Source organism: Xenopus laevis, chromosome 6L, assembly GCF_017654675.1.
Source record: "Xenopus laevis strain J_2021 chromosome 6L, Xenopus_laevis_v10.1, whole genome shotgun sequence".
Classification (NCBI taxonomy): Eukaryota; Metazoa; Chordata; class Amphibia; order Anura; family Pipidae; genus Xenopus; species Xenopus laevis.
The window spans coordinates 159026310-159038390 of record NC_054381.1 but is presented as its reverse complement, the minus strand read 5'-3'; the positions used below and the strand labels follow the sequence as shown (position 1 = coordinate 159038390).

The window sequence follows — 12081 nt, the reverse complement described above, 5'->3', positions numbered from 1 at the left end:
GAAAGTGGTTGTTTCCGGATTCCATCTATTTCATGCCCAGTATATTTAGGTATGGGACCTGTTATCCAGAATGATTGGGACCTGGGGTTTTCCGTAATTGGGATCTTCATACCGTAAGTCTACTAGAAAATCATATAAACATTAAATAAACCCAATAGGCTGGTTTTGCCTCCAATAAGGATTAATTATATCTTAGTTGGGATCAAGTACAAGTTACTGTTTTATTATTACACAGAAAAAGGAAATCCTTTTTTAAAATTTGAATTATTTGGATAAAATAGAGTCTATGGGAGACAGGCTTTCTGTAATTCAGAGCTTTCTGGATAATGGGTTTCCGGATAATGAATCCCATACCTGTGTATAATTAATGGAGCGTCTGTCTGTCTCTGCAACAGGTTCCTTTGTCTTTAAGAGCCGGGAATAGTCACTGAGATTAAACGTGAGCTTCTCTGCGAGTATTTGTCTCTCTGATCAGTTGGCAGCGGAGAGGAGTGGAAGGCTCATAAGTGCCTTAAAACTTCATACGAAATGGCTTTTCTCTTATAATAAGAAGTGACGGCAGCTTTATAATCAGGATGCGCCCGCTCCCCTGCACCCAAGACAAGAGCACGATTGAGACTGACAGAATTCATTACACAACACAAACCAGACAAACTTTCAAACGAACAATACGCCGGCAGCCAATGAGAAGCCGCGTCCTGACTCGCAACTTCAATCCGCTCGGCTCCGCTGAAAATTACCTTCTTCTTATTCTGCACAAACTTATTATGTAAATAGTCGTGAAGTGGAAAAGTCAAATAAGGCAAAATAACTTCAACGTCGCTTTCCATGAAATGGCAGTTTGTCTCATGTAACACAATGATTGATTGTCTTCTCTCTCTCCCTCTGTATTCCTGGCACCCAGCACCCTGACACATGGGTGTCTTCTATAGGAATACCTCTACTGTCATAGTTTTATGGGATCTCTCTGTACAGACTATGAGCAAACTTAGGGGACTGTTCCTGCAGCCTTGTGCCTTTATATGGTCACAGAACAACCCCTCAGTGACTTCTAATATCCTTATCATTTACAGTAGGGGGTACATTATCCCTTATAATACATGAGTGATACTCAGAGTTCCCTGTATAACTCAGCCTGTAGCCTTGTGTCTTTATATGGTCACAGAACAACTCCTCAGTGACTTCTAATATCCTTATCATTTACAGTAGGGGGTACATTATCCCTTATAATACATGAGTGATACTCAGAGTTCCCTGTATAACTCAGCCTGTAGCCTTGTGTCTTTATATGGTCACAGAACAACCCCTCAGTGACTTCTAATATCCTTATCATTTACAGTAGGGGGTACATTATCCCTTATAATACATGAGTGATACTCAGAGTTCCCTGTATAACTCAGCCTGCAGCCTTGTGCCTTTATATGGTCACAGAACAACCCCTCAGTGACTTCTAATATCCTTATCATTTACAGTAGGGGGTACATTATCCCTTATAATACATGAGTGATACTCAGAGTTCCCTGTATAACTCAGCCTGCAGCCTTGTGCCTTTATATGGTCACAGAACAACCCCTCAGTGACTTCTAATATCCTTATCATTTACAATAGGGGGTACATTTTTTCTCTATAACTCACAATGGCTTTGGGTTTATAATAATAAACTCTGCTTATTGCTCTTTATTGTGATATCGCTGAAACCTATTTATAAAACAAATCATTCTTATTAATAGACTAGAAGAAAACATATAATTACAATGTTACAATATAATGTTTCTGATTGAAGAGAGGGTTATTTTTGGGAATAAGGTGAAACAGAGCCGGTATATTGGGATTACTGTCGCAGTTATTTGCAGCCTGTCATTTGAAGCAATTCATTATACACGGAGAGAACGTTCCCCCATCATATTAAACACACGCGGCTGTCAAGCTTGGCACAATTTGTGCAACAATGGAGCCTGTTAAACAGTCAAATGAGTTCCTATATATTCCGACTTCAATGCTCCTCGCGCCGTCACTTTAATAAAGGGCCGTCACTTGGCTGAGAGCCGCGTGCGTGTTAATGCCGTGACTCTCTAGATGTCGGGCTGCGGATCTGCACAGAAAAGACGGGATAAGGGAATGTTAAACCCTTATCACATAAAGAAGCCTGAGGAGGCGCGATAACGAGAGAGTTGATTGGCCACAGTTACAGGATAAATTATTTATTCCGTATTTCCCCTTTCATGAGAGATTCGCCGCTAATCCAGGAAGGGACCGGCCTCATCCCGCTGATAAAGCGCCTTTCATAGGCCGACGTGATGGAGCAACACTTTCTTTACAGGGATAACTTTTTAAACATATTCATCTTCCAGAATTATATTCTCAACATCTACTTTCCCTCGGCTCCTCGGTCGTGATTAGTTTTAAAGGAACGTTACGCCGCCTCCTAATATAGCCCAGAGCCTGAATACACGCGAGGGATAGGGAGGCGGCCATGTCAGCTTTATAACCGTGCTCGTTAGTTCCTGGCAGTTTCTCTGCATTTCTCCACTTTTAATGATGCTCGTTACCCACTGACAGCTGTTCTAAATTTAAAGCGAGGCTCGTGACCACGTGGCGGCCATGTTGGCGCTCTAGTGCGGCTGATTATCCAATGGGATGTTTGCTGGGTGAGTAATGATGTTAGTAAAGAGCTGACAGTTGTGTAGATGTCGGAATGTCTTCATGTAGCCGCCATGACAGATGATCCTTTGAGATGTTCCCACTGTATCGCCTTATCGAGGCATCGAGATAGAAATTTCTCCGTTGTAGGCGTCGTACTCTCTCTCTCTCTCTCTGCACTTTTACATTTCAAATGTTCTCATGTTTTTAAACTTTGACAGGTGATGCACATACACAGAACTCGTTAATCGTACACGTACATGTATGTAGTTCTTGTTGCAGGCACAGGATTGGGTATATGGGGTCTTTGTCAAGCAGCAATGTCAACCTTTGCTTCAACATTTGCTCTTGGATGTAAAAACTATGGAACCTGGATCCTAATTGCAGACAAGATGGGGAAATTCACTAAGCTGCGAATATTCGCCAGCGACGGCTTCGCTCACAGCGCAACACTTCGCCAGGAAAACGCTAATTCACTAAAATCCGAAGTTGCGTCCAGGTCACCGAACACTGGCGAAGTTGCTGTAGTGTTGGCTAATTTGCATACGGCGGGAAGTTAAAGTTGAATGGACGTATATATCGTAGCAAATACATTACATTACACAAATCCAGGGAACCTTAAAGGGATACTGTCATGGGGAAAAAAAAAAATTTCAAAATGAATCAGTTAATAGTGCTGCTCCAGCAGAATTCTGCACTGAAATCCATTTCTCAAAAGAGCAAACACATGTTTGTATATTCAATTTTGAAATCTTACATGGCGCTAGACATTTTCTCAATTTCCCAGCTGCCCCAAGTCATGTGATTTCTTTTGAGAAATGGATTTCAGTGCAGAATTCCGCTGGAGCAGCACTATTAACTGATGTGTTTTGAAAAAAACATGTTTTCCGATGACAGTATCCCTTTGATAAAATATAATAAAGTTGATATATTGCCCTACACATGAGCCCAGTGTATAGTTTATGTGCCATATGTTAGGAAATGTATGGGAGAAGCGGTTTACCCCAAAAAAATGTTACACTCTTCTTCAGCCTATCACCCTGAAAAATTAAAAGTCGCCAGCATTTTTTGGGACTTATAAAAATTTCAACAATTTTTTGAGGAAGTCTCTATTGCACTTCGCCTGGTCTGAGGTGATGAAGGCAAGTCTGGCGCAAGAGGTAACGTTCAGTAATATCCGCATCTTAGTGAATTTGCGTAGTTACGTCCATTCGCCAGAGCGCAACTTTGCCAGGCGTTAGGGAGCGAAGTACCGCCAGAGTCTATCTCCTTCGCTAGCTAAGTTACGCCATTAGTAATTTTGCCCCCATGTGTGACAGACGGGGCCCTAGAAAATTTACACAGTTATTTGGGTTGAATAAAAGTCTTCTAAGTACCTTGTGCTGCTGATAATTCAGGATAAATTAAGGTGAACTTACAGTAAGGGGCACATTTACTTTGCTCGAGTGAAGGAATAGAATAAAAAAAACTTTGAATTTCGAATGTTTTTTTTTTGGCTACTTCGACCATCGAATTTGTTACTTTCCTTACAACCTTCGACTACGATTTCGACTTCGTATCAAAAAATCGTTCGAATATTCGACCATTCGATAGTCGAAGTACTGTCTCTTTAAAAAAAACTTCGACCCCCTACTTCGCCACCTAAAACCTAGCGAGGTACAATGTTAGCCAAGGGGGAAGGTCCCCATAGGCTTTCCTATGTTTTTTTGGTCGTAGAAAAATCGTTAGATCGATGGATTAAAATCCTTCAAATCGTTTGATTCAAAGGATTTCATCGTTCGATCAAACGATTTTTCGTTCGATCAAACTAATTGCGGTAAATCCTTCAACTTCGATATTCGATTAAGGCAGCACTATATCCTTAAAGGGACACTGTCATGGGAAAACATGTTTATTTCAAAACACATCAGTTAATAGTGCTGCTCCAGCAGAATTCTGCACTGAAATCCATTTCTCAAAAGAGCAAACAGATTTTTTTTATATTCAATTTTGAAATCTGACATGGGCCTAGACATATTGTCAATTTCCCAGCTGCCCCAAGTCATGTGACTTGTGCCTGCACTTTAGGAGAGAAATGCTTTCTGGCAGGCTGCTGTTTTTCCTTCTCAATGTAACTGAATGTGTCTCAGTGGGACCTGGATTTTACTATTGAGTGTTGTTCTTAGATCTACCAGGCAGCTGTTATCTTGTGTTAGGGGGCTGCTATCTGGTTACCTTCCCATTGTTCTGTTGTTTGGCTGCTGGGGGGGGGAGGGAGGGGGTGATATCACTCTAACTTGCAGTACAGCAGTAAAGAGTGATTGAAGTTTATCAGAGCACAAGTCACATGACTGGGGGCAGCTGGGAAACTGACAATATGTCTAGCCCCATGTCAGATTTCAAAACTGAATATAAAAAAATCTGTTTGCTCTCTTGAGAAATGGATTTCAGTGCAGAATTCTGCTGGAGCAGCACTATTAACTGATTCATTTTGGGAAAAAAAATTTCCCATGACAGTATCCCTTTAAACAAAACAGGGATTGTTTGTCCATATATTGCAATATATTTAAGATGGCCAACTACGTCACACTCATCCCTGGTATGGCCAGTCCTATGCTCAACGTTCCAAAACTAAAATTGTCTCTAGGGAGCACCCCGATAATCCTGGGTGGAAGGAGATGCAGCTATATTTTTAACTTTTCTACTAATAAATTAATTTTTTAACTGAATATCTATGGTCTTGTGGATCCATTTGAGTGCCGGTCAGCTCTGCTTCCTTATCTTCTGCCCTTTTATTGGCCACCGCTAGGACCACCTGGGTGGGAACTACAACATGGAGATGGCCACTGCTCCTGTATAAACTATTATTTTTACTTTTTACTTATTTTTAAAACCATTAGGCGGGGGTGCAATGAGGCTGTGACCACAGAATTCATACAGACAAATACAAGAGTCCTCTGCACTAAACCCATTATCAATATATGTATTGATTTATTTTTAAAAATTTGTGGTGATCACAACTTTCCCTTGTTTGTCATTGGTGAACTTGACCATTGAACACGTACTCTGATTGGTTGCTAGATCAGGGCAAGCCCAATTTTTTACATATTCCATTAACAAACAACCTGGAAGAACATAAGGTCATTATTTGGTCCTTCTTGACTGAAAGCTCAGTTAGAAGATTCTGCTGTAGGTGTAGCAGCTCAACCTTGAGGTCCATGTCCCTCTCACTTTGGGTGTGTTCATATGGATAACATGCATTTTATACTCCGCAGGAGCCCTCGGATGTTTCTTTTGCAGCTACAAGTTGCTGACAAATTGGTCATTCCTGAGCTATCTCCTGCACCCCCCATGTACATGTTCCTCAAAAGTCAAACCAGAGCTTCCAACTATGTGTTTTTTCTTATAGTTTTTCAGATATGGAGTTGTTAAAGATCTGGTGGGGTTATAGAATTATTGGGTTTGTCCGGGATACCAGAAATGTCCCAATTTGCCACCCAGGGCATCTGAGAGTCATGCTAAATGTCATCATCTAAATGTCAGAAGCAGTTGTTCATGGGTTCCCTGCCTTGGCGTATGTCATACACGCAGTGTATCAGCGAGTGCTAGCTACGTTGCCCGGTTTGGCACAGTTCTTGTGTTCCCCTGTAAGCATCCGGTATCACAGCTGAGCATATGTAATGAGAGAAGCCGATTGTCCATGTCTCGTCCCCGGTATAAAAAGCAGCGTGTAATTGCATCGTTACTGACGGGCCCGTAGCAAACCCCCTTATCAGCTCCCACACCGGCTGTTGCCGTGGTTATGTCAAAGAACTTTTTCGTTTTAAAACAGCTACGGGGAAAATCAACCACGATAAAGTCTAACGCGCCGGAACTTGCCATTCGATACGGAGGATGAATTCTGACTTTAAAGGAACACTAATCCTAAAATATAAATCTCTTTAGGTGAAAAGGACAACCGGTTACAATTTCTTGTTAATAGTGCAAAGGATTTGTGGAATTAGCAGAGGTATGTATATCGTAGATATACCTGGTACCACATGGGAGGCCATATTGCCCATAAACATCTAAATTCCTCCTCCTCTTGAACTTCCCAAGTGCCCTGTAGCCCCTTCTCTGGGCCTGAAACCCCAGTGCTTATGTGTTTATTTGATAGGGACTTTAGATTGTAAGATCCACTGGCTCACTATAGATTAGAATTACAGTTTAGAGTAATTATCCAACTTGAATCAGAAATCGTAATTGAGGGGTCACTTATGAAGAGTCCAGATGCAGAATTATACCCCATAGTGCTGGGGTCTTGCTGTAGTCTGGACTTGCAATGGATCTAGAATCTGGAATTAGGTGCAGAGTGTCGACAGGTCCTTACCACTTGAGCTCGGGCAGGGCTTCTTTACTCCCATGGTTGCTACTGAATGACTCTTGAGCATCTGAATGATGGGAGAGCGGATGCCTACAGGCCGCACCGTATCCATGGGGAAAAGCAGGTCCTATTGCTCCACCTGTGCTCAAAGGTGCTGAAGGCAGGACAGGGTGTCAAATGCATAAAACATAGGGACTGCGTCTTTTTTTGCACATTATACCCTGCTTTGTCATAAGTAAGTCTCATGTCTTGTCTTGGGCTGAAATGTTAGAGATCAACCAGGTCTTGGTATGTCTTGGGATGATAAGATTGTGGGTGGCCATGCACGGGGATGGTAGATTAGATCTGCGCATAAATGCACTAGAATGATAGGTTTGGTTTAGGCTTATTACGGAAGGGTAGGCGTGTGGGCTGACACTTTGGGCATCTGCTGAGGAACAGTTGTAGCCAGACTTACCCCTCAATATCATCTCAATCTTTCCCAGCTGTTTGACTCTACAGCCATTGGATAAGCAGTTTTCTTGGATTTAATTGGAGTCAGACAGATAAAGCTGAATAACTATAGAGACTTTATCTGTAAGTATCCTGGGTTTCTGCAATGGAATAAAGGTTCAGGCTGGGTAAACCCGGTACAACAAGGTGTTTATGAACTTGGGCTCCCTGCATCCAAATCAGCTGTATAATTGGGGTTATTTGGGCAAAGCAGAACATTATATCTGAGAGAAGCTAAGCTGCTACAATCACATGAATTTGTATCTGCCGAGCCTCGCGCTATAGTCAGGCTTTATTTAAGTGCATTGCCAAGAGACTCCGACAAGCTATTTGTCTGCAGGAATCTGACCTTACAAGCTGTGACCCCAAATACTGACACTCTGAGCAGAAACTCCAGCGCAATAAAAAGGAATTACGGGATAATAACCAGCCTTTATTTCTCCTGTTACAGGCAGAACGGAGTGTTGGGTAGAGAGACGCATAGTATAAATGATAAATATCTCATTGATTTCACTCTATTGTTTGGCATCCGAATACCACCCCGTGACTCTTAATTTACCTGCCACCTTGTCCTTCCCGCTGAACTCTCACCCGTTGTATTAATTAGCAATCCTATCCTTATCCCAAACATCCTATCCTTATCCCACTCTTAATTAGTCATTTCTTCTCTTGCTCCTGAATGGTAATACTTATTGGGCTTCATTTACTGAGCTGCCCTCTGGTTCAAAGTGCAAATAAGTGCCAATAAGGTCCAAAAAGAACCCTGTAGCGTTCAGCCTTTCACTACCCTTGTTTTATTTCCAACTCTTCCTCTTTATCAACTCAAGTCAACCCTATACCCCTGGAACTGGAGTGGAGGAACGGGTTGGCTGTTCAGACTGGGGAGCTACAGGTTGGATTTTATCTACAGCTGCCAGGCTGGGGCACTATGGGAGTATTATAGGTAGAATGAATCTAGCAGTACAATGGAGATGCAGAAGCTAAACCTACATATCCATGCTTTGGTTACATGGTGTCTGCTGGCAAATTTGGGAGACAAAAGTTGGCTTTGTGTGTAAGTGTGTGGGTTATACTCAACTCCATCTGGCTATACTTGGGGGCAGTTTTGGGGTGGCACAGGTTGGCTTCACCTCATTATGCAGTAAGACCATTCCATTGATAGTAAGAATAGTGTCATCGCTGGATCCATTAATGGCAGCCGTGTGCGTTGCTCAGTAGAACGTGTGGCAGTTGATTAATTTCCTCTTTATGTGGAATTTCATTTGTATTCTCCCCGTTCCCTTTCTCTCCACTAACCGTGTTTGTCCTTTTCTTCTGTGTCTTTCAGAGACGTGCCAGGAAGCTAAAGTGCTGCCTTATCTCCGCCGGACTCCTTGTCCTCTTTGTGATCATAGTTATCATTGTCGTCTCCGTGAAGAATTAGCTGCCGGCAGGTGCCACGCGTGAATGCCGATCTCTCCTTCCCCGGCTCTCGTACTACTGAGCTTTGCTTTCTCCTGCACCGAGCTGCCAGGGGGTTGCTGTTGCTAATGGAATCCTGACATGTTCATAACAGTTATTTATCTCTCTCAACCCCTGATGTGTTAGGTCAGGCCTTTCATTTATTTACTATGATATCATATTGTTTCATTATGTTAAGATTAAGGACAAACGCTTCCATTGTTTCTCTACTTTGCACTCTTATTGCTCAATAAATATTGTATAACCCCACCCACAGTGAGTGGATATCCTGTACATTGTAGTTACAAAACCTTCATTTCTTTATATGTCCTTTGTATCTGTGTGATGGACATATTCATGTGCATTAATGGTCTTGTGGACTCCCAGTAACCCCTCAACCACTAGCATAGGACAGCACAGTGATGCCCTCCCTCACACAGTGGCCCCTTCATTTCATGATAAAGTGGTCACAACAATATATGATGACACCGTGGTCCCAAATTACCAGCCTGCCATGATACATTGACCGCTGAAATATATGATAATGTGCTCCCAGCCAACACATTGGACCTAGAAATTCATAAAACTGTGCCTCAGCATTGCATCCCATGGTGGCCCCTGCATTTAATGACACATTGGCCTCATCATTTCATGGTGCAATGGACCTATAATTGCATCACATGGAGGCCCCCAGCATTTCATCACATGGAGGCCCTCAGCATTTCATCACATGGAGGCCCCCAGCATTTCATCACATGGAGGCCCCCAGCATTTTATCACATGGAGGACCCCAGCATTGCATCACATGATGGCCCCCAGCATTGCATCACATGGAGGCCTCCAGCATTGAATCACATGGTGGCCCCAGCAATATATGTGTCACATCTACATTGGGGAGACGTTGTGGAAGACCAGGAAGGGAGCCTAAAGAAATCTGGGGTGCAACCAGTACTGAGTCTGGAATCCATGATAATGGGGAAAGAATACTTTAATAAACTCAAGGAAGTGATTACAAATAACGGTGCTCACAATGAATGTACAAACTTGAAATAGTAGAAAGTGGCAGGCAGAGACACAGTCCAGAATCAGGCCAAAGAGTCAAGGCAGGGGACAGACAAATGAAGTTGAGGGACAGGCCAGGAGCCATAACCGAGGAATCCAAAATCAAAGCATGGAGGGGCACCAGGGTACAGGAACAAGGCAGGAACTGGAACAGAACTTGGAATCAGGAACAGAGAGGGTCACAAGAACAGAGAGGGTCACAAGAACTTGAAACAGGATCAGACAAAGCCAATGGCAAGTTTATGGGAACAGCTTAATGACCAAGCACTGGGCACAGGTCAGGGGCAGGCTTCTAAAGGGTCAGGATTGGATCATGAGAAACACATGGGGATAACGAGATGGGTAGAGAGGTAATGCAGAAGACAAAAATATACCAGGAACAAAATGGCAAAGAATAATACTAAGGGCCTCCAGTGGCACAACAGGTAAGTACACAGGGAACTCAGTCCAGAGTTTAAAACCCAGTAAGCCCTGACAATATGAAGCAGTGGCTTTAGCACTTTATAACAATTTGGCCTCAGCACAGTTGCCCAGTGTTTCAGGGTACAGTGGCTCTAGTAATAACTACAATCCCCCTTATCTTGCTGCCCCCTTCTCCTGTTCCACCTCTGCTGCCAGGTGTACACATTCAGATAAATTAAAACTTTCCCACACTACCTTATCAGACATAGCTCTGTCGCAGAGACTGCCTGCAGAACCTAGAGAATAATATGGAGCACCTTGCATGGTCAGATGGGACCCATAAAGATGCCTTCTGTGAAGTTGCTATAGTATTTAGTAGTTAATCAGATCCCAGATGATAAGAAGCTACAGTAGATAGATCATAATGTGAATAGGAGGCATTAACCACCCAATTATCATGGATTCTCCGGTCCAGTCTCTACAAAGTCCTAGAGTTATGTTTATATGGAGGTTTCCCTATTCTGAACCTGCCTGAGGGTTACAGTGGATAATTTGCATATTCCATACAATGAGATACTGTTTGAACATAAGTCTGGGAACCTTAAGCAAGATCTCAGCTGCTTCTGTTTCTGCACTTCCATTCACAAGAGGAGGCACTAATCCCCTGTGGAGCTTCTGCTTTGGTGATCATCAGACTCAGCCATCATCATGATTTGCACATGATGCTATTTTTTTTCTTCAGCAACTGACATAATTTCCCCTTTCATGGAGAGATGTGCTGCCCAGAATTTCTCTTGCCCTGGGGCCTTGAACATCACATCCTTGGTTTTGTTACTTGGTTGAACCGCACAGAAGTTCATACGGTGCATGTGCAGCTCGAGGGGCAGAAACACGGTTCATTGCGTGTGTTTAACATATAAAGTCTATTTTTAATCCAAGCTGCACAATATGCTTTGTTTACTGAACCTTGCTGTGCCTCGCTCATTAACTCATTTGCTTCCTTTACACCGAACATCAAGGTTTGGGTTAGTAGGTTTTTCATTAGCTCATTAAAAGGAACATAACCATTTGTTTAAATTATCCTATAATAGCACTGAGTTGCATTTATTTAACATATTCTACTGCTATAGATGGCATCTCGTGTTTCACAAGGTGGAAAAAGATGAAGACAAGAGGGTAAGATGAAGACAGTTGAGATGAAAAGAAAAAGATGAAGACAATGGCAAGATAGACAAGGGCAAGATGGAGATAGCTTAGATGAGAAGAAAAAGATGAAGACAAGAGGGCAAGATGGGGACAGTTGAGATGAGAAGAAATGAAGACAAGAGGGCAAGATAAAGACAGTTGAGATGAGAAGAAAAAGATGAAGACAAGAGGGTAAGATGGAGACAGTTGAGATGAGAAGAAAAAGATGAAGACGAGGGCAAGATGGAGACAATTGAGATGAGAGGAAAAAAAAGGACAAGAGGGCAAGATGGAGACAGTTTAGATGAGAAAAAAAGATGAAGACGCGGGCAAGATGGATACAGTTTGGTTGAGGGAAAAAAATGAAGACGGGGCAAGATGGAGACAATGAGATGTGAAGAAATGAAGACAAGAGGGCAAGATAGAGACAGTTGAGATGAGAAGAAAAAGATGAAGACAAGAGGGTAAGATGGAGACAGTTGAGATGAGAAAACAATGAAGACGAGGGCAAGATGGAG

At 42.6% G+C, this 12081-nt stretch overlaps 1 protein-coding gene across 1 annotated transcript in view; it reads left to right on the top strand.

The window, feature by feature from the left end:
- The window catches only part of tsnare1.L (t-SNARE domain containing 1 L homeolog), a 227984-nt gene extending 218800 nt beyond the window's left edge, over positions 1–9184 (top strand). Inside the window, exon 12 of the mRNA XM_041566666.1 lies at positions 8802–9184. Within this exon, the coding sequence (XP_041422600.1) occupies positions 8802–8897 (96 nt within the window). The 3' untranslated portion in view covers positions 8898–9184. The remainder of the gene's footprint in view (positions 1–8801) is intronic.
- The last annotated feature ends 2897 nt before the right edge of the window (positions 9185–12081 follow it).